The sequence below is a fragment of the Eumetopias jubatus genome, unplaced genomic scaffold (assembly GCF_037043125.1).
Source record: "Eumetopias jubatus isolate StellerSeaLion01/CBP00866 unplaced genomic scaffold, mEumJub1_p1.0 scaffold_1, whole genome shotgun sequence".
Taxonomy (NCBI): Eukaryota; Metazoa; Chordata; class Mammalia; order Carnivora; family Otariidae; genus Eumetopias; species Eumetopias jubatus.
Window position 1 is genome coordinate 125,656,360 of NW_028274807.1, and position 25,880 is coordinate 125,682,239.

A 25,880-nucleotide genomic window follows, 5' to 3' on the forward strand; every position below is an offset into this window, starting at 1 on the left:
TAAATGTACAGTTGATTGGATTTTGAGAAATGCATATACCTATGTAAACACTACCCCCGTTAGATAGAACATTTTTATTACACGAAAGTTCCCTGGTGCCCCTTTGCAATCAGTTCACCAGTCTCTCTCCCACCCCCTTTCCCAGGCAACCACACTGATCTGATTTCTATCACCATAAATTAGTTCTGTCTGCTTTAGAATTTTATATAAATGAAATTATATAGTATGTAGTCTTTCATGTGTAGCTTCTTTTGCTCACGACGACTGTGAGATCCATCCCTTTTGTTACAAAGTCTCAACAGTTTATTTTCATTGCTGAATAGTATTCTGTTATATGAATATACCATAATTGGTTGTTAATTCATCTGGTGATGGACATTTGTATTATTTCCAGCTTTGGCTCTTCTGAATAAAAGTGTTATCAACATTCACATATAAATTTTTTTGTGGACATATGTTCATTTCTTTTGGGTAATGACCTAGGAATGGAACTACGGGTTCATAGGGTATGTGTATGTTAACTTTATACAAAACTGCCAGTTTTCCAAAGTAATTTAACATTTTCATACTCCCAGGAATGTGTGAGAAATAAATTGTTCCAACATGTTTGCCAACCTTTAGTAATTCTTATAGGTGGAAATGATATTTCATTATTGTTTTCATTTGTATTTCTCTGATGATTAATGATGTTTGTCACCTTTTCATATGCTTATTTTTCATTTACATACGTTTTCTTATGAGATGTACGTTCACATCTTTTGCCCAATTTTTTTAATTGTATTTTCTCTTTCTAGTTTGTAGGAGATCTTTATATAATCTAGAAACAAGTCCTTTTTTTAAGAAAGTCGTGCTGTGAATCTTTTCTCCTAGTTTTTTACTTGAACTTCATTTTCTTAACAATGTCTTTTGAGGAGCAGAAGCTTTTAATTTTGATGGTGACCAGTTCATCTGTTTTTTTTTCTTTTGGTTCATGTTTTGTGTGACCAGTCCAAGAAATCTTTATTTACCCTAGGTTGTGAAGATTTTCACTACATTTTCTTCTAGAAGCTTTATACTGTTACTTTTTTTACATTTAGGTTTTTAATCTATCCCGAATCAGTTTTTGTGTGATATGTAAAATAAGGGTCAAGATTTTTCTCCCTTTACTTTTACCAGTTTCCTTAGCATCACTTTAATTGAATTGCCTTAGTATATTTGTTGAAATTCCATTGGACCTATATTTGCAGGTTTATTTTTGGATTCTGTTCTGTTCCATTGATATGTCTGTCTTTTTATTACCTGATTAGTTGATTACTTGATTGATTACTATAGTTCTTTTTTTTTTTTTTTAAAGATTTTATTTGACAGAGAGAGACAGCGAGAGAGGGAACACAAGCAGGGGGAGTGGGAAAGGGAGAAGCAGGCTTCCCGCAGAGCAGGGAGCCCGATGCGGGGCTCGATCCCAGGACCCTGATATCATGACCTGAGCCAAAGGCAGTTGCTTAACCAACTGAGCCACCCAGGCGCCCCTGATTACTATAGTTCTTAATCATGTCTTGAATTGTCTTGATTACTGTAGTTCTTAATCATGTTGTAAAATCAGGTCATGTGAGTCTTCTAACGTTTTTTCTTTTTCAAGGTGGTTTTGGCATTTCAATTTTATGTTAGAATTAATTTGTCTTTTAAAAAAAGTTTGTTGGGATTTTGACTAGGATTACTTTAAATCTGTAGATCAATTTGAGAAACTTGACATCTTAAGACTATTGAGGCTTATCTAAAAGAATGATATCTCTCTACTTATTGAGGTCATCTTTCATTTTTCTTAGCCATGTTTGGTAATTTTTAGTGTAGAGTAGAGGTCTTACATATCTTTAGTTAGATTTATTTCTAGGTACTGGTGTTTTTTGTTACAGTATTGATTTTAAATTATATTTTCCAGTTGCTAATATATGGAAATACAATTCATTTTTTTTTTATATTGGCCTTGTATTCTGAGACTTTGCTAAATTCACAAATTGGTTTTAGTAGTATTTTAGTAGACTTTATGGTATTTTTTTACACCCATAATTCTATCATCTGTGAGTTTTTAGTTCATCCACTCCAACTTTTATGCTTTTGTCTTGTTCTTAGACATAGGTTAGGATCTCCAGTTCAAGGCCGAATAGAGGTGGTGGAAGTAGACATCCTTGCCTTGTTTCTGATCTTAGAAATAAGAATTTAATAATTCACCATTGAGTATGATGTTAGCTGTAGGTTTTTTTATGGATGGTCTTTACCAGACTGAGAAAGTTTATGTCTATTCCTAGTTTGTGGACAGTTTTTGTCGTTAATTTTACCAAGTGCTTTTTCTGCATCTACTGAGATGATCTGGGTTTTTATCTTTTATTCCTTTAATGTGGTGAATTAGTGATTTTCTTTGAATTAGTGATTTTTCAAGGTTAACTTCTCATACACATTTAATCATGATGTAATTATCCTTTTTGTATATTGCTGGATTCAGTTTGCTAATTATTATGGAGAATTTTATGTCTATGTTCATGAGGATGTCAATCTGTTATTTTCTTATGTTTCTGTCAGGTTTTAATATCAGTGTGATGCTGGCTTTATAAAATGATTTAGGAAGTGTTTTCTTTGACTATTTTCTGAAAGTTTATGCAAGATTGGTATTATGTCTTAAATGTTTGATAGCTTTGGGGGGAGCTTTGGAGGGAGATTTTTATTATTTGGATTTTTAACTTATCAATTTTGGTAAATTGTGTTTTGCAAGGATTTTTCTATTTTATCTAAGTTATTAATTTATTGTCATAAAGTTATTCATACTAAGATTCTATTTTTTTAACATCTGTAGGATTTGTAGCAATGTTTCCTCTTCATTCTTAATATTGATAATTAGTGTTTTCTGTCTTTTTTCTTAATCAGTTTTGCAAAGGGTTTAACTTTCATTAACTTTTCAAATATCTTTTGGCTTTACCCTTATCTTATAATTAATTTCTTTATTATAATATTTGGTTGAGAAGGTAACCTATATTATGTCTAGTTAGAATCCATTTTTTAAAAAAATGTGTGTGGTCTAACTCATGATTAACACCCCCATGAATGTTCATCGGATGGGGGGGCACCAACTGTAGGGTGTCCCTATTGGGTGGAGGCTGGCAGCAGGGCAGTGAAAGAATTCACCTAAGGCAGAAAAAAAGAGATAGAAGTTTATTGAGTACACTGCAAGGGAAGCGCCGGGCAGGACCGCAGAAAACTGTCTGCCACTAGGCAGTGGTAAGGGGCCAGTGTTGAGGGCAGAGTGAGGGAGTGTGGGGACAAGTGAAATTTTCCCTTTTTGGTAATCTGAGGAACAGTGCCTGTTTGTAATTGGTCAGTTAGGGCCTATGGCTATTTCAAGGTGGATTGCTTAATGAGCCTGTGTGCTTTCAGCTCTGTGGTCTCTGTGACCCCTTTTGCCTTGCCCAAGTGTCCATTGCTCAAACCTGTTGCTTAAAAGAGCCCCTACAACCCCCTTGTTTCATGTCCCATACTTATGTTGTTCAAAGAATATCGTAACCAAAGTAACTTGAGTTCGCACCTTGGTGAGGGAGAGAAGAGACTACGCCAGGTGGAGTTGTCACACGAAGGAAACTATTTGCAGCAAATGAGATCACAGGGAATAACTTCCAAAGCTGCGATTCCCCAAGAAAGGGTGAATGGGTTCCTTTTATTTAGGGTTGGGATGAATATTAAAAAAGGGGAGCTTTGTCATTGTATGTAGAGGTGAGCATAAAGTTAAGGAAACAGGCCTATACATACATTGCATGTTATGTTAATGAGGCTTGTGCTTCTCCTGGAGCAAAGATTTTAGCATTATAATGAAGTAAATGTAACTGTCACTCAGTGGTTTGTCTGCAGGTGTGAGTTGGGGTTTGAGCTCAAACTGGTCTGGGTGGTCTGGGCTGTCATTTTTGCTTGAGGGGTAGTTTTGGTTTCCCTCACGGGATGCTGTGTCTATGGGGTTCTTTGCTTGAGTTAAAAGATAAGCTGGAAAGAAGAGCTTAAAAATGTGGGAAAAGGTCGGTGGGTACATGCAGGTGCGTAGTAAAGGTCAGATTTTGGAGTCCAGCTGGTGACAGAATATCCACACTAAATTTTTATCTGTTTTGATCCTTTGTTTTCTGAAATGGTATTAGTCTCCAACTATGATTGTGAGATCTCCATCTTGACCTCTGCATACCGTAAGATTTCAGGCTCACAGTATAGACTCATTAATGAGATGATCTCCAACTAATGGTTGATCTCCCCTGTACCCTTTGTCTCCAATGTGTGGAATATATATGTTATGCATTACTAGGGGGACACCTAGGCACAACTTTAAAATAACAGCAAATCAATTGAGAGACAGTAACCCTGCTTTTATTCATTTGGTTCTTTTGGATTATTTGATTCTTATTTCAAATACTTGCTAATACCCTCCCTCCTTTTTGTAAGTAGTGAGCTGGACTCAAGCTCACTCACTGCCTTGCTAGGTACCAGTGTTTAGCTAGAATTTAGTAATATTTTGCTTTCCTTTTAAGTGATTTTTTTTTTTGCTACCTTGTATTTTTTCACAATGATTCCTAATTTTCCACTCAAGAGAGTGACTAAATTTTGCCTTTAAAATTTTTGTTTTAAAAAATTTAATCGATTTTAAAGAAAAATGTTAAATATGTTTAAATGTTACTTGTTGCTAAATTCTTCACATTTTCTCTGACTGACTCTGTGAACATGATAAGTTTTCTCATGGGTCAAAGAGTGTGGGGGCTGAGGCTAGGACCCACCTCCTCCAATCAACTTTCTTTTATTAGCATTATAATAAACAATAGGATTTTATTTGGGAAATAAAAATAGTTTTGCTACTGAAAACGGGGGATGACAGAATTGGTGAATGTGGTATGTGTTGGAGGTTGGATGTGGCCCTGATGGAAAAGGTGATATGGGAGTGAGTAAAATTTGGGAGTTGCTTCTCCAGCATTTCTCAGGTATCTCAGTTATTTCTGCTTTATCTGTAGAACTGACTTGTTTAACAGGTGTTTCCTGAGCGTCTGCTTTGTGCAGAGAAGTGTCCTGAGAATATGAGGAGAAATCTGGTGTTCTCCACCTTGTTGTATAAGGTGAGGGAGAGGACATGTGTTGCTGTGGCTACTAGTGTGAGTGTATGATGGTAAATGCTGTCAGAGCAAGCGGCCAGGATGTCTTTGCCCATGAGGAAGGGGAGATCATCTCTGGCTGGGGTCTTGAGGCCGTGGCTCAAACTCATGTTTTCACAAAACTACATATCTTTCTCCCTTCTATTTTTAATCTCTCTTCCTAAATCTCCATCAGTTTTGGTGGGAGAAGGGACTCTCGTTTGTCGACATTACTCTTGAGAAGGACTGTGTCCAAAAGGAAGTCACGTTCATCCTCAGAAGACAGTGGCTCCCAGAGTTCTGGATCTAGCACACCTCTGTTTAGTTGGATATTTACTTAATTGTTTTGAGTCCCAGGTTCTTCTTCTTCATTGATGATAGTGAAGCCCAGTGTCCTACCTGCTTCATTAGACAGCATATGTAAGAGACATTTATGATGTACACTTGTACATCCATATTATTTTCATTCTTACTAAAGTATTTGAAATACTGATGGTTAATGATTTTGAGTGCATTTTAGGTGTTTAATTCTTTTTTTCTCTTTTTTTTTTCCCTAGGTCTTGATGCAGAACTTTATTATGTGAGAAATGACCTTATTAGTCACTATGCTCTATCCTTTAACCTGTTAGTACCCAGTGAGACAAATTTCCTGCACTTCACTTGGCATGCAAAGTCCAAGGTAAGAGACGGGTCAACCAGAGATGCCAAGACAGGACCACTCAGGCCCAGAGGCCAATGCAAGGGCTGTATCTGAGGGATGGGCTGCCGTCTGTATAAAAGGGTCTGTGGGTGGTGGGCTGTAGCAGTACTGGGTCTTTTCAGATTTATGTTTTAAATCTTTAGCCTATTTTTTTTTCTTTGTTAAAGATTTTATTTATTTATTTGGCAGAGAGAGAGCACAACAGGGGGAGTGGCAGGAGAGGGAGAAGCAGACTCCCTGCTGAGCAGGGAGCCTGATGTGGGGCTCTATCCCAGGACCCTGGGATCATGACCAGAGCCGAAGGCAGATGCTTACCTGACTGAGCCACCCAGGCGCCCCTCTTTAGCCTATTCTGTTAGACTTTCTCAAGTCCTTTAAAATGAAGGTAGCCATCATTTATGTGACTAGCTAATGACAGAACACTTAACGTCCTTTCAGGCTTTTCAAGCAGGGATGCAGATCTAGTTGGAAGAGGGAACAGTTGGACCTGCTAATGACTGCTGTTACTGTGAACTGATAGCAGTAGAGGATGGGGAAGTGAGATAGGTGTTTTGGACATGTGTGAAATAACGGATACAGGTCTGCCATTTATAGAGAAATGGTAAAAGTGGGATACAACAGATGCAGGCACCCATGTGTGCTGAGGCTAAGCTCCTTTAATAGTAAGGGACCTTCTGCCTGGCTTACTTGTTGCTAAATTCTTCACATTTTCTCTGACACTCCGTGAACATGGTAAGTTTTCTCATGGGTCAAAGAGTGGGGGCTGAGGGTAGAGCCCACCTCCTCCAATCAACTTTAATTTCTTTTATTAGCATTATAATAAACAATAGGATTTTATTTGGGAAATAAAAATGGTTTTGCTACTAAAATCTCTTCGAGTTTTTTTTTTAAGTATTATAAAGTGGTGCATGTCCTGATATTTGTGGCAAAGTCGTTTAAATTTGATGACTTTAACATAGATCTTTTTATCTACTTAGAAAACAGTAAAGAATATTAGGAAAATTCAAGTATTAATAGAATTGTTTTTACAACTATTGAGACTTTGTAGATCTACACCCCAAAGTAATCATTGTTTATAGTTTGGTATATTTCAAACTCATTTTTTAAAAATCTTTTTAAACAAAAAGGGGATTTTATCATACCTATATTGTACAATATTTTTCCCCTTACTAATACTGTACTTTGGCATCTTCCCATTTCTCTACTTGTAGATTTAACTCGTTCTCTTTAATGGCTTTATAGCATGATATTATATGGATATATGATTATTTCTTAAGGGCCTCATTGACTCATGGATTTTTGATAGCATTTCACTATTTCAAACAATGCTTCCTTTCACTGTTAGAGATAGTTTCCTTCACTTCATCTGGCAGGCAAAATCCATGGTACAGGGATAGGGAAAACAGTTGGTAGTTCATCTTTTGTTGATGTTTCTACCTTTGTTATTGATGAATATAGAAACAAAAAACGTGTGCGAATGTGTAACTGTATGTATGTATGTATGTATGTGTATGTGTATGTAGGTATATATGTGTGTCTGTATACATGCGTTGAGAAATTTTTGTGCACTTGTGGAATTATTTTTGAGTAGTAAGTTATCACCAAGTAGTGAAATGGCAGGGTCAGAGTGTGCATGCTTAAAATTTTGGTTGATATTGCCAAATTATTTCTCCCTTCCCTCTCCCAAGATGGTAGCAATGAACCAGCATTCCTTGCAAAGTGAATAGGGGTGCTTATTTCTTCAATTCATTTATTAACACTAAATATTTTAAGTATAGTTGTTTGCTAACCAGATGAGTAGAAATGATTATATAACTATCCATATATTCATATTATTATTACAGTTGACCCTTGAATAACATGGGTGTTACGGGATACTGATGCCCCCCTGTAGTCAAAAATTCATGAATAACTTCTGACTCCCCCGCACTTAATCACTTATGGTCAATTAACACATATTTTATATGTTATATACACTATATACTGTAATTCTTAGAATAAAGTAAGCTAGAGAAAAGAAGATGTTAAGAAAATCATAAGAAAGTGAAAATCCATTTACGGTATTATACTATAAAAAAAAAAATCCATGTAAATGGTCTTGTGCAGTTCAAACCGGTGTCAAGGATCATTTATATATATATATACACATATATATCTATGTGTATATATATATATATACACACACACTCAAGCATACATTGCAGAAACATTATATGCACATATACATATAGGCATTAAAATACAGCTGCAGTAATGCGAATAAATTTGACTTAGCTTGGATTCTGGGTAAAACATGTGCCTTGTTGTCTGCAGCACCTCAGCTGTCCAACAGTGTTGCCTTGGGGTATCCAAATATGGGCCTGCTTTTTTAGTGGTGGATTCATCTTTAGGGTAAAAACTGCAAAAACAGAGGTCAAGAGAGAAAATTCACCTGAACTCTTCAAAGAAACTGCGCTAACACATCTTCCAGTATTCTTATATAACATTATGTGACATTATTTAGGGGTGGGGGTAACTTTTAGTTTTGATATAAGTTCCAACATAAAAATTACAAGAATAGGACAAAGAATTCTCCTATATCCTTTACCCAGATTCACTGATTATTACTGGTTTGCTTCATTTGCTTACTTTATCATTCATTCTTTCTCCCCACCCTCAGGCACACACACTTTTTTTCCTGAACTGTATGAAATGAATTGCAAGGATCCTGTCTTTAGCCTTAAGTACATCAATTTATATGTTCTAAGAATAAGAGCATTCTTTACATAACCAGAGTACAGTGATCAAAATCAGAAACTTAACATTGATACAATACTGTTATCTAATGTATAGTATTCACATTTCATCACTTATCCTGATGATCTTCTTTATAGTTCTTTTTTTATTTGATTCAGTATCATGCATGCAGTTGGTTGATGTACCTTTAGTCCGCTGTTAATCTGGAACATTTCTTTGGCCCCTTTTCGTATGTTTTGACCTTGACATTTTTGAAACACAAGGTCCCTCAATTTGAGTTGTCTGAGGTTTCCTCGTGATTAGATTCAGGAATGTCTCTTTGCTAGGAACACCACAAAAAAGCTGTCCTTTACAGTGCACATGATGTCAGCTTACCACATTACTGGTGATCTCTGCTCACTCAGTTCACTAGGTTTCTCCACTGTGAAGTTTTCTCCTTTATAATGAGTAAGTAATTGTGGGGAGATTTTGTGAAATTATATTTTAAAAATTCTATTCTTTATCATGCTTTCAACTGCTAGTTTCTGCATCTGTGTTTAGAATTAATTTTTACTTTTTAGCCAGTGCTGTCAAAGAGATTCGTATGTTCCCTCTCACTGGAAGAGGTCAGATCCATATTCGGTAAATATTAGGTGGGAGTATTGTAGAAGGAATGGGAACTCAAGCATTTGTGGAGTAGCTGGTCTTGAATTTTAAGTTCCCTTGCTACTCTGAGATCCAGTGTTCTCTGAACATCTTTCAGGCAGAGAAGCTTCTTATATTCTCCAAGAAATTGATACTTAATCCTTTGTTACTTTTCCTACTGTTAATGTTGATGAATATAAAACCAAATAATACATATATTTTGAAGTAGTGAAAAATGTAATGAAATAGAGAATCTACTATTCTATTGACCTTGAATAGGGTGTGATTATTTCTGGGCCCATTTAGGAAAAAATGATGATAGATCATGCCAGTGGTTCCTGGGCAATTATATGGGTAGTGACTTGTGAATAAAAGTGACTTGCAGTGTGGCATGTGGCAGTTGTAATTGAACAGAATTAAACCTTCTCTTAACCTTTACTTTTTAAAAATACACATACATTGGATGTTTTTATTTGGAGTGAGTTTCAGGGATCTGATATTGCCGATAGTGGATGTCTGAGGAATTTTAGGAGCCTGCCACAGGAGGAAGTTGGAGTGGAAAGGGCTCAGTAGAGAGAGGAAAGTGTTCAGATGAATATACATATTTGAAAGGGTTCAGATGAATATATATATTTGTACTTGCCTGGGCACAGTTTGGGTCAGGAGGCACCCTGGTATAGCTCTGTGGTCCTTCTCAATTCTTTATGAATAATTTCTAAACTACTTCTGTGGCAGGTTTTAAATACCATCATCAGTGCACATTTGAGCTACTATTGCTGGTATGATATTCCTGGTAAGGCAGAAAGAAGTTCCCTGACTCGTTGGAGGGCAACACCACCTATTTACACATCTAGCCAGAATCATAGAGGGTGGGGTATACTTCTACACCTACCAAGTCCAGTTGATTATCTCTCATAATTATACCTTAAATTCATCTCCTACGTCTTTCTGGACCTGATGCCCCATCTGTAGTTTGGGCCTTCATTGTTTCTTAACAAGATATGGAAATAGTTTTCTAACTGGTCTCCTTGCCTCTGGACTGACTTCTTGCTGCACTGCTGCTGCACCTCACGCCCCACCTTCTGCCCCCCAAAACTACTCCAGGTCTCTCAGTTGCCACCAGAATAAAGTTCTGATTTCTTAGGAAGCCTTTATGATCTTGTTTCTGCCTTTTCTACTTCCTCTTCAGCTAGTTGTTCAGTGCCATTTTATTTGGCAATTTTTTGAATGCCTTGGACTCTGTTACATTGCTGCTGTTTGCACTGCTAGAAATGCCCTTTCCCCATTCTTTATCTCTCTCTCTTTTTTTTTAAAGATTTTATTTATTTATTTGAGAGAGAGAGAGAGAGCGCATGAGAGGGGGGAGGGTCCGAGGGAGAAGCAGACCCACCGCTGAGCAGGGAGTCCGATGCGGGACTCGATCCCGGGACTCCAGGATCATGACCTGAGCCGAAGGCAGTCGCTTAACCAGCTGAGCCACCCAGGCACCCTCCATTCTTTATCTTTTGAACCCCTGTTCATCTCATAAATCTCAGACCTGGTGTCACCTCTTGGTTGGCTATGCCAAGTGCTCCTTTCTGTACCACGGCACCCTTCTCTTTCCTCCTTCATAGCCCTTGTCATACTCTAAGAATATTGTAATGGTTGATCTTCTTTTCTGTCTCCCTCCTAGATGCAAAGCACTTCAAAGGAGGAACTCCTTTTCATCTGTCTCTGTGTTCCCTCTGCCTGGTATATAGCACCTGGTACTTAGTTACAGGTGCTCTTTTACTGACCACAGAAGAGATGCACAGGTCGAAGCCACAGGGCACAGCTCAACAAACAGGGATCTTTTTAGTGGTTAGAGCTTTTTAAAGTTGGAATGTATTAGGAATGGTGAATTTCCTGTTTCTAGAAATGTGAAACATAGGCTGGGTACACTTGACACCAGTTGTCCACCTGGGATTTGTCAGCTATTTCACTGTGAGTAAAGTTACAAATTTGAAGACACGAATGGAATTCATAGATTGAATATATAGCTAAACTAATTTCACAAGTTCATCTGTAACAGGATTTAGAATTTAGGGGAAAGTAATCATCTTCTATCTTAAAATATTTTATAATAAAAATCTAAGGAATATGTTTGTGTTAATCCAGTTTCAGGCTTTGACTACATTGCAACCCCTAATTCCAATTTTAGGTCATAATCTCTTTGGTAATTTTGGCACAGTTGAGTAATTGAACTTTGTTTATTTTAAAAATTCATCTTTTGAGTAATGTATGCATATGGTACAAAATTCAAAAGGCATAAGGGGTATACAGTGAAAAATAAGTCCTCTATACTTTGCTAGTCCATCCCTAACCAATCTAGACACCAAGTTGCCCTTCTATTGGCAACCACTGTTATGTGATTCCTGTCTCCCATTCTAAAGGTAGTCGGTACACAGATAAGCATCTTTGTGTGTGTGTGTGTGTGTGTGTATTTTAACAAGTAACATACTGCATACTTTCTGCAGTTTGCAGAGCACTGAACAACATATCCTGGTAAAGTTTCTCTGTCACTGCATATAGAGTTGAATGTTTTTTCTTTCAAATCACTGAAAAATACATTATATGGTTACAGTTTGGTTTATTGATCAGTTGTTATGAGAAAAAAAATTAAGACCCAGATTTGGGAAGGGACTTGCTTAAGGTAGTAGAAGCAGAAGACAGAGGAGGTAGACGTGACTTGAAATGGGAAGGTCACACAAGGGGGTAAGAGAGATGTGGCTTCTTTACCTGAGAAGACACAGAGGGTTCTTCACCTGATCGTGTTGGCTCTAGGGATACAATCATGAAATTTCTGGAGGAAGGCCACAGCTCCTAAGCTCTAACACTTTATCAGAAATTCTCAGTTCTTGCTTTTTAAGGTGTGCCAGGAGGTAAAATATTTGCTTCCAAAGATCTCCAGGCTCTCCTTGAGATAATCTGTTCACACTGTAGATATTTTAACATTAGTTTTCATACATCAAAGCTTTTGCTAATAGTGTTGCTTTTCAGTGTTTACCTGGTAGTTTTGTCTTGCCAGACAGACTGTGGTCTTCTCATAGACTGAAGCTGTATCCTATTCTTGACATTTGTGTCACATAGCCTTAGTCAGTGGTTGTTAAATACCATTGGTTAATTGCATTTGCAGGTGGGATGAGAACTTATTTCTTCTCTTTCGCAAGACCACATGGTCAAAAAAAGCAAAGACTACTAGGTGGTTTTAACAAATAGTTTCTTCTGTATTCCAGAACATTCACTAGTATCTGGGAAAAAAGCATGCCACTGCATCTGTTAAGTGTCAGTAGACGTTTTAGGCAGCTGGAAGGCAAAAATATACTGAAATATAGCAGAATACTCCCCCAACTACATCCACTCTGTAGCTGTTCTCTGGTTTCAGGAAATCTTCATCCTTGTCAGGAGAGTCTGCAGGGAGCTTGCCCAGAGTTCCTACAGCAGCCCCAGGCCAGCTGGCAGTATCTCCTGCAGAGTGGGATTTCTGTGAAAAAGGTGGAACTTCTGGTAAATTCAGAGAAATTAAAAGGCTATATGGCTGTAGGCAAATGTATTCACGTTAAATCTGTACTGTGTTCCAGAAGGAAATGGCTTTACTCATCAGCTGCCTATTTGCAATTGCCATTTGTTTCCAAGTAAGGGAAGATTACCAAAAATGTTTATTTTTTAGCTTATTCAAATATTTACATTTTCTCTAGCTTCTTTTCTGAAACATTTTGGCTCATTCTTTTTTCTGATAAACAACTGCTGTTCAGATTTCCTTTGTTCCAGTAGATTATGAATGTTAGCTTTAGGATGGATCTGTTTCTTCAAAGGATCATGGGCAAGTGAGAGTCCACATAGATTGATACGTTGCTAAGTAAAGAAAATTGGACAGTGATAATTGGCAGTTTGTTCTCTGACCCCAGAAACTGCAATCTAAAAATTAATATCCTAAGGATTTCAGAGAGAGAAGAGAACTGCCTTGTGAATGCCTGGCATGTTTAGATAGTCCCTCAAAAAGGGAGCCAGCAGAGGGGCAGGCTTCTGTGCTTTATACTCCTTATTCCTCAAGGCTACTTTTCTAGCCAAAGGGTCAGCCTTCGCAAATCTTCTACCCAGCCCCACTCACAAGCTCATTTCCCTCCCCCTTGCCTTTCTGAGATACTCGGGTGCTAATCTTGTCCCCTGCCCTCTGCATTGCCGTTAGGGCCTTTGACCCCATTTGCTATTCTTTGCTTTCCTAGAAGTTCTGGTCCTTGGTTAGCTGTGCCTCTGCTTACAATAACTGAGACCTAGAATAAAAGAGACAGCATATGTGGGGAAACATACATGTGGCTTTGAATCTGTTAAGTTTGAGAGAGAGAAGATTATTATATATATATATATAGATAGATATATATATAGTAGGTAATTGGGCATATGGGGGAGCTTGAAGGTATAAGAGAGTGAGAGACAAGTGGATGATACGAGATCCTATCAGTGGTGAAATGGACTAGAACCTAATATACTAGGAGAAGAAAGTTCATTATTTAGAGAGGAGGATATATCTCCTTGGGACTGGAGTACAGAGGTTGAGTACTCTAACAGATCTCTCTCATGCTGATAAGAATGACAGGAGGTTCCTGTGGGTTAGCTGAAGGAGATGACGACATTGTCTGAAGAGTGAGGAAGTAGTGAGGGCAGCAGGTGGTGAAGTGGTGAGGTCCTGTGACATTTGGAATGAGTAGACTAGGGAAGGAGAGGAGTTGTGAAGAAGGGCTTGCTGACAGGATTAAGGGCCTGTTCTGAGCCTGGAGGGTCATCTTTGTGTAGAAGCACCCTTCTCTCTGGGGATATGATTCCCTCCAGCAGTGCTGGGCAACTGTAGAGTCAGAGATTGTCAGGGTGCTGGTGTGGCCCTCTGAGGTATGAGGGTGCCAATATGACTGTGTCGTTAAGTCGTCTTTGGAGCACAAGCTCTGGGAAGGTGAAACCAAGTCACTGGCTGGGCTGGAGAGGAGAGAAATAGCTGAATTGGCCATTGCATTCAGCTCTGAGCACAGCCCTTGGCTTACAAATGTGCTTCATAAATGTTGGCTGAATCAGGGTGGTGGAGACAACTGGTTTTGTAGGAATCAGAAATAGCGATGGGATCTTTGATTGGGTGGGATTTGTGCATTTGTTGTGGTTCTGGAGTAATTATTATGTAGCAATGCTGAATACTTAATATTGAAGTGACCAGGAAGATGGCAGGAGACAAAGTGAGCCAAGGGCAAAGGCCTCTGCAAAGTTTTTGTCTGTTGTTGATGTATGTTGATGGTGTGAGAAATAACCATCTTGAGTAGAATTTGTGAACTTCAGGATATAGGGGATTTTGCATGAGGGGAGAATGTCTAGAAAGGACCTAATGATCCTAAAAGAATACTGTCTGGGCCCTGATGATCAGGTGTTGTAAGAACTGAATGATAGACAGGGGAAGAAATGACTTCTGAGGAAAGTCAGGTTGCGGGAGAAAGTGGGGAAGACAATTGTAAAAAGCCTAAGAGTGTAGGAGGCAGTTTTAGAATAGTGGGGGTCCCAAGATGGAAGACAGAACAGAAGGGCTGCAGCAATGTTCTTGGCAGAGCATGGGAGCTTGTGTCAGAATCTCTGGGGTCAGTAGTAAGCTGTGCTTGTGGGGAAGTTCATTGGGGCAGTAGGGTAGCTACTCTGGAATGACTGCTGATGCCACTGGGGTCTGCATTTATCGGGCAGACCTGTGCCAGCCTGAGAGCGTGTTGTATTAATTATCCTATTTGATCCTCATAATGTGTTGTAGTACCTTCATTTTACAAAAACTGAAACTCTGAAAAGTAAGGGTCACAGAGCCTCATGGTTCCAGTCCAGTTCTTGCTTTATTTCTGTTTTGCATTTGCCCTTCATGTATTGTCCTGTTCAAAGATAGCATGGATATAGGGATATAGGCAATGAATTCTCAGTATTGTTGAAAAGCCTGCTTCTTGGCCCAAACGCTGCCAGGGTGTAGCTAGCTATCTAGCACCCCCTGGTGGCAGTGACAGTATTGTGGTGTGCTAAGGTAAGCGTGAGTACGGACTAGCTCAAGGTACCAGTAAGTCCCTGATACCCAGCAGCAAGAACATTTTCTTTGTTGTGAACATGGCACTTACCAGATACAGCCTTTAACAATTGTTTGTATGTGTATCTTAACTGCAAAGTAATAGTTTGATATTTGTATATCCATACAGTGTTCAGGGACATTCAAGTATGAACGTGTGAAAAGAGACCCACTCATAGGGGGAGTTAAATTCATTGGCATGAATGCTTCTTATCCATGGGTAGACAGATTTGCCCCAGCCAATCCCTTTCCTTATAAGCTAGGATGATACTCTCTTCCTCTTTCTTTTCATCTTTATTATGTCCCGTTTTATTGGCTTTTTTCATTAGCATATAAACACATTTTAATACCTCTCATTAAAGAAAGAAAAGCCTCAGAATCAGTACCCCCCCCCCAACCCCCAACCTGGTTCCTTTTTTCCTGGTTAAGTTTCTTAAAGAATGGTTTTCTAAACCTCTTCTACCACTCTTTTCCCAACCCATTGCTCCTTGGCTCCTGCCGATTCTAGCTCTTCACCAAAACCACCCTTGTGACCACTGAGTGGTAGAGGAGTACCATTCTTACCAAGACCCCAGCGGGGTGTACAAAGAGTAATGTGAAATGTAAGGCCTTATTAAAGGTCTTGAAGGTGGCAGCTGTTCCGAATTTCAGCTGTTGTTTTGCAGTTTGAGCTGTTTCTTCAATGACCATCAGTTTAGCAATAGGTCTGTATTTGTTGATGCTGGCTGGTTTTTGTTTTTGTTTTTTTTTAAGATTTTATTTATTTATTTGAGAGAGAGGGCACAAGCAGGGGTAGCTGCAGGCAGAGGCAGAGGGAGAAGCAGGCGCCCCGCTGAGCAAGGAGCCCGATGGGGGCTCGACCCCAGGACCCTGAGATCATGACCTGAGCCGAAGGCAGACGCTTAATCCACTGAGCCACCCAGGCGCCCCAGATGCTATTTGGTTATGTTAAGCCACCTATGTAGGCCAGATATTGATAATTGTTACTGGTGTTCTGATGATATCTTCGTAATTACCTCTTTTCCTTTCTGTATACTGAATTGCTTGAGAAATAGATTCAGAGATTAGATGGGCTTCCAAACGTAAACTTTCTTTATGGTGAAAGCTGGACTAGAGATATTCTTGAGATATGCTTTGTAATCTGCTTGTGGAGTGAGTGGATCTGCAGAGCAGACCTTCATCCACCAGCCACATGGAAGCCCTCAGAGCCTGGCATTTATCAATCAGAGAAGATATTGGTGACTAGTCAGTCGTTTGTAAATTACACATCTCAACATCTTGGCTCTTCATATCTGTCTCTCCAGGGCCTTTCTGTCAGTGGCTGTGTAGTCCTCAGCAAGATTTCTGAATCCTAGAATGAAGATTTTACAGGAGAGTTGTAGTACTGTTCTAGACATGAAATAGAGGGTGGCTTACTGGGTTGACTTTTTATCCAGTTGAAAATTCCTGAGACTCTTTCTGACAAGTTGGATTTTGTTATAGCTAGATTATTTGTACATATGAAAGACTCATGCATTTACTAGTTCATGAGCTAATCAGTGAAGTCAGACTGTTAGTGTCCTTTCTGTTACCACAGATTCAGTTTGTTTGTTTCTACATTTTACAGGTTGAATATAAGCTGGGATTCCAAGTAGACAATTTTGTGGCTATGGACATGCCCCAGGTCAACATTTCTGCTCAGGGGGAAGTTCCACGCACTTTATCAGGTGAGCCTGAAAGAGTTAACATACTGTTTTCAATTGTGTCCCCCATATCCCAAGAAGAACAGTTTAATAATTGATGTGTAGTGTATCTTACTTGATAGGCTTAAGATGTATAAGTACTTTGAAAAGTAATTTTTGAAAATCCTGATTATTTGCACTGTATTTTAAACCATTCCTTTTCCATCCCTTCCAGAACTGTCTGTGCTCACTTCTTCCTTGTCTCCTTTTCTGCATTGCTGGCCTTGGCTTCCTCCTGTGTCTGGTCTTGTTCCTCTTGGACTAAATTCCCACACCGTGGCATGGATCATCACTGAACACTCATATCCGACCAAATGACATCAGGCCCATCCGGGCCCACTACCCCCCATCAACTGAGTACATTGCAGACTCTCCCGCCAGTATGCTGTTGTATATCCTCTGCCCTACCTGCCTGTCTGGCCCTGTTGCTGCGTTTTGCCCCAGCATTCCAGTGGCACTGTACTACGTGCAGTTTTGACGTCCTTGCCTTTGCATGTGCCGGTCTGTGTATTTGGAACCCCCTTCTCCTCTTTTCTGCTTATTAAACTCTCATTCATACTAAATATTCTTCAAGACTCAAAATCTCCACTGTCCTTTTTCTGCTTCCTTTCTCCCCCCAGGTCTTAACTCTTTCTTCTGTTCTTCATACTCTGTAGGATCTTGTAATTTGACTGTTTTTGAACTGATCACATTGTCTTGTAATTCTTTGTGCTTGTCTCTCCTTGCTGGCCTGTGGCTACCCTGAGGGCAGGAACTGTCTTTTTCAGCCATCTGCCCTTGGTGCCTAGCACTGCATCTGCACAGGACAGTCATGTGATACATGTCTGACTAAATGATTTAAGTGTCATATATACCCCAATTTAACTACTGTTGAGCCAGCCTTTTGAGAAGGGCTCCTGAAGATGGGAGATTTTAAGAAAAGCAAAGCGAATTTCTTAAAACTTCAAAGTGTAAGCCGTGTACTTTCCACAATATAGCAGTACCATGGAACTCTTTCTGGCAGTCTCATCTGTTATTAGTGACATACATTAAGCTTTAAGAAGGCATAGGGAGGCTTGCTCATTTTTATGGGGCAGTAAAGAAATTCAGAAATGCCCATATTTTCTATACGCTCATGCAGATGATAGAATGATACTCTAAATTTGTAGAAAAAGAATCTTAAACTGAAAGATTGAAAAAAAAAATGATTTGCACCAAAGTCTGTTATCTCGTTGCTACAGTAATTGATTAAAGCCAGTTTCTAAAGGGTTTTTTTTTAAATTCAGTTGATTAATTTATCAGGTTTATCAGTTTACAGGTTTATATTTAATCTCTTCATTAAAAGAAATACATAATTGCATTTTGGTGGTAAATTGTCTTTCCTTTTTATCAAGTAATTGCTGTTTTGTTGCTGATGTGACTGGTAAGGTAGCAGGGTTTGCCTTATTCTATAGCTTTACTGTATTATAATAAGAGGACTTGTGAGACAAAGTGATCTATTAAAAATCATGAGCAAAAGTTGAAAATAATGATCTCTTCCTTTATGTCTTAGCTTGCTCTTTAATGCTAACTTTTATATCTATAATGAATGAAGAAATACTTAATGTCTAAAGCTATGTAGTCTGAAGGTAAGTTCTATGAAAATTTCTGTTTAGTATTATGTAAATGTATTATTTTTAGTTTTATGCAACAAAAATGAAGAATTCTAAAATAGTAGGTATTAATGTTGATTTTTAGAAAAGTAAAATATCTTTTCTTTTTTGCTCTTTAAACAGTGTTTCGGGTCGAGCTTTCCTGTACTGGCAAAGTAGATTCTGAGGTTATGATACTAATGCAGCTCAACTTGACAGTAAATTCTTCAAAAAACTTTACAGTCTTAAACTTTAAACGAAGGAAAATGTGCTACAAAAGTAAGGAATTTATTTACCAGAGTGTGTGTTTTATATAGATGTGATAAGGTCATAAATACATTTTGTCATCTTTCTACAGATTTGTGACCAAATCTTGATAGTTGCAAGTGCGAAAAGAAAGAGCACTAACAGATGAAATTCTGAGATAATCGCCAGGTAGCTTGTTGCCAGGAATCTCCCTTGGGCCCTGCGTTCTCAAAATCTTTTCTCAGAATTGCTAATTTTCCACTAGGGATGTGAAATAGTACTCAAGTGGCTGGTCACCTCACTGTGATAGGGGCCCCTGAGTAACTGAGTGTTCACTGTGTTTTCCTCATAGAGGTGCTAATGCGCAGAAGCATTGCCTGGGGCCAGACGGACTGGGCCTGAGATGGGGACAAGTCACTTACCCTAAGTCTTAGTTTTTTCACTTGTAAACTGGGCATAATAACCTGTTTCAGAAGTTGTTCTTTTTTTTTCCTCTTAGATTAATTGAATCAAACCTAAATCTTAGAATACCATGTTTTATGCAAAACTTAATAGATGTTAAGTGGGTACTTAATAGATGTTAGTAGCTTTGGTTTTGAATAATCGGTTACTCAAGAAATTACAGTGGCTATGAGAATTCCTAGCACGTAGGCTGTAGATGAAAGAATTTTATTTATTTTTATTTATTTATTATTATTTTTTAAAGATTTTATTTATTTGACAGAGAGAGACACAGTGAGAGAAGGAACACAAGCAGGGGGAGTGGGAGAGGGAGAAGCAGGCTTCCCGCCGAGCAGGGAGCCCGGTGTGGGGCTCGATCCCAGGACCCTGGGATCATGACCTGAGCCGAAGGCAGGCGCCTAACGACTGAGCCACCCAGGCGCCCCTGTAGATGAAAGAATTTTAGAGTTTCTCCTTAAAGGTTATCTAGTCCAACCCGCTCACTTTAACTTGCACTAAGGTAAAGTAACCTAACTTTGCATGGCCACTTAGGTTACTATCTAAGATAGGGAAAATAAAACCCTCTAAACTTATTGAGTGCCTGCTGTTGACAGCTGGTTTACTTCCCTTGAACCCAGTTCTCTCTAGGCAGTGGGTCTCTCATTACCTCCAATTTCTCAGGAGGAAGCTGAGGCTCAGGGCATCTGACTAACTTGCCAAGGTCAGACAGCTAAGTGGTACAGCTGGACGCAAACTCGTGCTCTTAGCTCCATTGTTAAACTCTCTCTCTCAAACATTTCCTACTTGAAATTAGTGCTGAGTATTATGAAAGTACCTAAGGTCAGCAAGTGAATTAGAACGGCTGCTGTCCAGATACATGCCAATAAAAAAGCTCTACTGCATTGGAATGGACATTTTTTAAATGGAAAGTTAGCAAGCACCTTTTAGCTTCAGTGTTTTGATACATTTTTCAGTTCTAATATACTCAGTTATGTACCTACTTTCATGTAATTTTCAAGCCAAAGTGGACTTTAGAGTCTCTCTTGTTCATTCTAGTCATTATATAATTGATATGAGGAGACTGGGCCCTAGAGAGACCGCCTAAGCTTGCACCGTCAGTGAGGAGTATAGAAGGCCTGGTTCCTGATCCTTAGGGGAGGGACTAAGTGACTGTACCATGGTTCTTCGCCTAATGTCTAAAGGCAGGATGATGGCCAAATGTGATGTGATCAATGGAGTCCACCACTTGGTAGCCACTGAGGTTAAGGATCAGCCGACATTCAGAATGATCCCATACTTTCTCCATTTTCTTTAATATGTATGTGAAAATTAACATTAAAATACAGTTGGTGTAATTTTCTACTCTGTTTTAGACTTAAGTTTAATATAGTGCTCCCCTTTTCATTTGGTCGTTATACTTCTGGCCACCCCAATCATCCAGTTCATGGCTCTTTAATATGTGATCCTAATGTGTTTGTCTGGTTTTCTACCCTACTACATTTAAAAAATTGCAACAGAAAATGTATCTGTACTATATCGAATGTTAATGGGTGTTACTTGGCAAGAAAATGTTCTTTTTTTATGTGAGAGTGGGGACTGCTTGATCAGGTAAATTTCATTACTTAAGAACTCCTTAGAGCCTTTATACTCTGCTAATGTGAATTATGTACCTCCACGGAGGTTAAAATATGTGTCCCCCCCAAACTTCTTGACCACAGAAACCCTTTTAATTGAGCATCTATAAGCAACACCCATAGATTAGGGATTGGTGACTCTAGTGATGATTATCAGAATCGTAATGTAGCATTTATTGTCTTGCAACAAATACTTCCTCAGTTCAGGCAGTGTTCTAAAAGAACACAAAACTATGTTAGAGAAAAGCTCAGAAAATGTAGAGTATTTAAAGATTTTCATGGAAAAGGAAGAATTTCTAAAGCATTTTTTATCTTTTTTTAAATTCAGAACTTGAAGAAGTAAAAACTTCAGCCTTGGACAAAAACACTAGCAGAACTATTTGTAAGTGTTACTGAGTTACTGTTCTCCATCACAAGGGAAGAAAAATGGCTGATTGCAAATGCATGTGATTGTATAAGGCTCAGAGGCCTTGTAGTGTCCAATTTGTCAAGAGATATGTGAGGCCTTGCTATTTACCTCACTGATGTTTTGTAGATTGGTATATAGTCAGGGGAAATGATTAGAATATTGACATTTTTGTGAAGCAAAATTCATACATATTTTATAGCAAATGATCTATAAGCAAGAATTTATATGACATCATTTCAAATGGTTATAATTAAAGTATGAACATAAAACATGTATAAGATCCTCATCTCAATAGCAGAAGGTTAGAAAATCTGACTAGTGACCTGGATGGGTTAACCCTCAGCTAATTTCATCCAGGTGAAAATGCAAGCTTAAAGGATACTTAAAGATACGTATTTAAACCTACAGAACAGAAACTCCAAGTAGATCTTTATTTTTTGTTAATGGTTGTGTCTAGATGGTATAACTTAGACTTCTTTTTTCCTTTTCTGATGTGGACACATATTGAGTCTTACACTTCCTGAGATAGTTTTAATAGCACTATCTTAAGAGGATGAAAAAATTTGTGGTGGGGAGGAATTTCAAATATGCAAAAGTTGAGAGAATGCTCTGATGAACCTGCACGTGACCATTACCCTACTTCAGTAATGATCAACGTTTTGCCAGTGTTGTTCCATTGATTTCCTCCTCCTTTTCTGGATGGGTAAGTGGTTGGGGAGGAGTAGAATATTTTAAAGCACAGTTCAGGCATCATATCATTTCATCCATAAATATTCCAGTATGGATTTCTTTAAAAAAAACGGCAATTAAGGGACACCTGGGTAGCTCAGTTGGTTAAGCGTCTGCCTTCGGCTCAGGTCATGATCTCAGCCCGCATTGGGCTGCTTGCTCAGCAGGGAGCCTGCTTCTCCCTCTGCCCCTCCCCCTGCTTGTGCTCCCTCTCTCTCAAATAAACAAATAAAATCTTTGTTTTTAAAGGTAATTTAAAAAATAACCCACAGTCCCCCAACACCTATTCACTTGTATTTGATTTATTACATTTAACAAAATTAACAATAATTCCTTAATAAATTCTAATAGACAATTCCCTTATTGTCTCAAAAATATCTTTTTATAGTTTTGCCTCCACATCAGGATCCAAATGAAGTCCACACACTCTATTTTGTTGACAGATATTTTATATTACTCAGAAATCACTCACCCCCCCCTTATATCACTTTTTTGTTGATGAAATTGAGTATTTATCCCATCGAATTTCTCCTATCTTCATTTTTGTGGTGTTAACATACTTTTTTTTCTCCTGTAAACTGGTAATTAGATTTTGTACATGATTAGATTTAGGACCAACTCTTGGCAAGAATAGTTCATAGATGGTAGTATGTGCTTCCTATTTTATCTTTTTTTCACCTCAGGAGGCAAAGAGTATCTAGCTATCCCAAAGTAGATTTTTTTTTTTTTTAGATATTTTATTTTGTTTATTTTAGAGAGCAAGCGGGGTGGGGAGGGCAGAGGGAGAGAGAGTCTTAAGCAGACTCTGCACTCAGCACAGAGCCCAATGCCAGGCTCGATCTCATGACCCTGAGATCATGACCCGAGCCGAAACCAAGTCAGACACTTTACCGACCGAGCCACAGACAGGTGCCCCCCCAAAATAGACCTTTTTTGAAGGTAAAGTAATATAATACATTGTCTGCTTTTTTAGAATATTTCATTTGGATTTATCTCTAAGAAGAAAGAAAAACTATCTTAAAAAATATCACTGCTCCCCAAATTTACTTTGAAAATTCTGGTGACTTTACCCATTTCTTTTATGCTAGTAGGATGTTATTTCACACAGAGAAACTAGAATATTGCATATTCCTGGTCTCTGGCTGTCTTTTCTTCAGTACCTCTCTTCTTCCCTCCCTTTCTATCCATGCATTCAGCATCTATTGAAAGTCTGTGATGTGCCAGGTGGTATCATTAAAGCAGATGATTAAACTGAGCAAAACAGACCCTGCCCTTAAGGGTTTATACTGTAGTGGATGAGATGGACAAGGCACTAATGCAATGATAGTAACATAGTGTGGCAAGCTGTATCAGGCAAGTGCAAGGTGCTTTGGGAACCCTACGGAGGGGCATATAATCTCTGAAGGAGTGAGGGACAGCTTCCTGAGGAAGAGTGGCATCTCATGTGAGACTTGAAGGGTGACTAGGTGGTGGCAGGTGAAATGTCAAAGTGAAGGAATGGGAACAGTGCATACACAAGCCTGGAATTTGGAGGTAAATAAGCAGGATACATTCGGGGGGATCTGCCCAACAGAGTAGTGTCCTCTTCTCTATCCTGGTGTGTGCTTGGATAGGTACTGCAAGCACCACCAGCCTTTAGGACCTCCTTTTTCTGCCCCTTCCAAGATTGAACAGCCTGTGGCATCCTTGAAGAAAGTCAGGACTTCATTCAGGCTGTGTAAAGTCTAGCTGCCCTAGAAGCTATTTGGTCTCTTTGCTCTAATCTGTTCTGACTTATTGTTTCTTGATTCAGTTTAAATTTTAGAAAGCAGTCTTAGAAGTTTTTGAAAGCTATAGCTTTTATCTTTTGCCCTTACCTATCCCCAGAACTCCACATTTGTATTTCTGTCAACTTGACATCTCCATGTAGATGTATACTGGGTACTCTTAGATACAACAAAACTCTTGATTCTCTCTCTTCCCCCAACCTGCCTTTTCCCCCCCAATCTTTGTAAAGGTACCATTATCCACCTAATTCTTTAAGCCAAAGTTTTGATTCTTCTTTTTCTTTTTATCGCAGTATCATTCATTAGCAAGGTCTGTTGACTGTGCTTCCTGTCCATTAATTTATCTTCAGTAGTATTCTTGCCCACACCACTGCTGTCTCTTTTTTGGACTACTGTAGTAACTTTCTGACTTGTACCCTGCTCCTGTCTTGCACATTCCTCAAAGCATTCTTTACACAGCGTGCAGTCAGCTTGGTTTTTTTCCAAGTTTCATCGTGTGTATCATTCCTTTGCTTAATAACGATTTCCTATCTTATGTAGGATAAAACCCAGATTCCTCGTTTTATTCAGTAGAATTATGATGTGAGTACTCATCATCAAAACTTACTTGATGCGTTAGTTATACCAGTTCTGTTTCTATTTGTCTTCCCTGTGCTTGCTCAGATTACATGCATCTCAGTCTCTGTGCATCTCTTCCTCAGTTTGTGTGTGTGTTCGTGTGTGTGTGTGTGTGTGTGTGTGTGTGTGTGTGTGTCTTTGAGTTATTTCCCCCATTGCCAAGGTTTGCTTTCTCTTTCCCTCTCTGTTTTGAATAATAGAAAGTTGAACATGATTTCATGAGTGGGGTCTTGTTACCCTGCCCTTATCTTTAAAAATAAATAAGCAAAATAATCTGTTACTCTCATAAGAGAAAAAGCCTAAAAGTTTATTGTTTTTTTTTTAAATGTGTGGGTCACTCTTGTTTTATATTCCTTCTGTGAGTCAGTGGTTGGCAAAAAGATGTCTGATCTTTCCACTTTAGGTGTCACTGTTGAAATATGAAGGATATATAGATCTGTGCTGTCCATATGGTAACTACTAGTCACATCTGACTATTTAAAGTAATTAAAATGAAATAAAATGAAAACTTCAGTTCCTCAGTAGTACTGGCTACATTTCAAGGGCTTCATAGCCACAGGTGACCAGTGGCTACTGTATTGGACAGCACACTAGAACATTTCCATCACTGCAGAGAGTTCTCTTGGATAGCACTGCCATACATACATGTAAAACTTGTGACTTTTGTACTCATTAATGAAAAAATTTTGTTTAAAACCCTTTTTTAAAAGTTCCTCCAACAACATTAAAAAAATTTAAAAAATTGTGAGAACTTATATCAACATACCACTGGTAACTGATCTTATCAAAGAGTGGGCACATGAAATGAAAATATGTTTTTACAAAGAACAGGATACTCATTGTTTATATTGGGTCATAGAGCAGTTGATGATATTTGTTTAAAAAGCTTAATGTGCTTTTCATTTTTATTTCAGATGATCCTGTACATGCAGCTCCAACCACTTCTACACGTGTGTTTTATATCAGCGTGGGGGTTTGCTGTGCAGTAATATTTCTTGTAGCAATAATATTAGCTGTTTTGCACCTTCATAGTATGAAAAGAATTGAACTGGATGACAGGTATTATATCTATATTGGGAAAGGAAAAAAATTAAAGCGGTTATTTGCATTTACATGGGAGCCCGCACACACCCGTGCATTGCGGTGCACAGGGGAGGGAGGGAGGATGATCAGGTCTTGCCAAAAGAGAAATTACTGTCTCTGTGATTACTGTCATTGTGTTTTTCTGAGTCTTTTTAAAACATTTTTTTGAAGACAGAAATTATAGTTTATTAGTTTGGTGGGTAAGAAGTGAGAATCACATTTTTGTTCCCATCCCCTTTAACGTGACTCAATTCCAGACTCCAGTACCTTTTTAAAATAGCCCTGTTTCTTCCTCCCAGTTCATCCCTCCATCATTATCCATCCATCCATCCATTCATCCTTC

General features: G+C 38.5%; 1 protein-coding gene across 2 annotated transcripts in view; it reads left to right on the forward strand.

Moving 5' to 3' along the window:
- Positions 1–25,880, forward strand: part of RYK (receptor like tyrosine kinase) — a 93,135-nt gene that overhangs the window by 28,222 nt on the left and 39,033 nt on the right. For both annotated transcript variants that reach the window (XM_088026176.1, XM_028099079.2), the window contains exons 2-6: positions 5,684–5,805; positions 16,887–16,986; positions 18,756–18,890; positions 21,261–21,314; positions 25,369–25,513. In XM_088026176.1, coding sequence (XP_087882302.1) covers positions 5,684–5,805; positions 16,887–16,986; positions 18,756–18,890; positions 21,261–21,314; positions 25,369–25,513 — 556 coding nt within the window. The remainder of the gene's footprint in view (positions 1–5,683; positions 5,806–16,886; positions 16,987–18,755; positions 18,891–21,260; positions 21,315–25,368; positions 25,514–25,880) is intronic.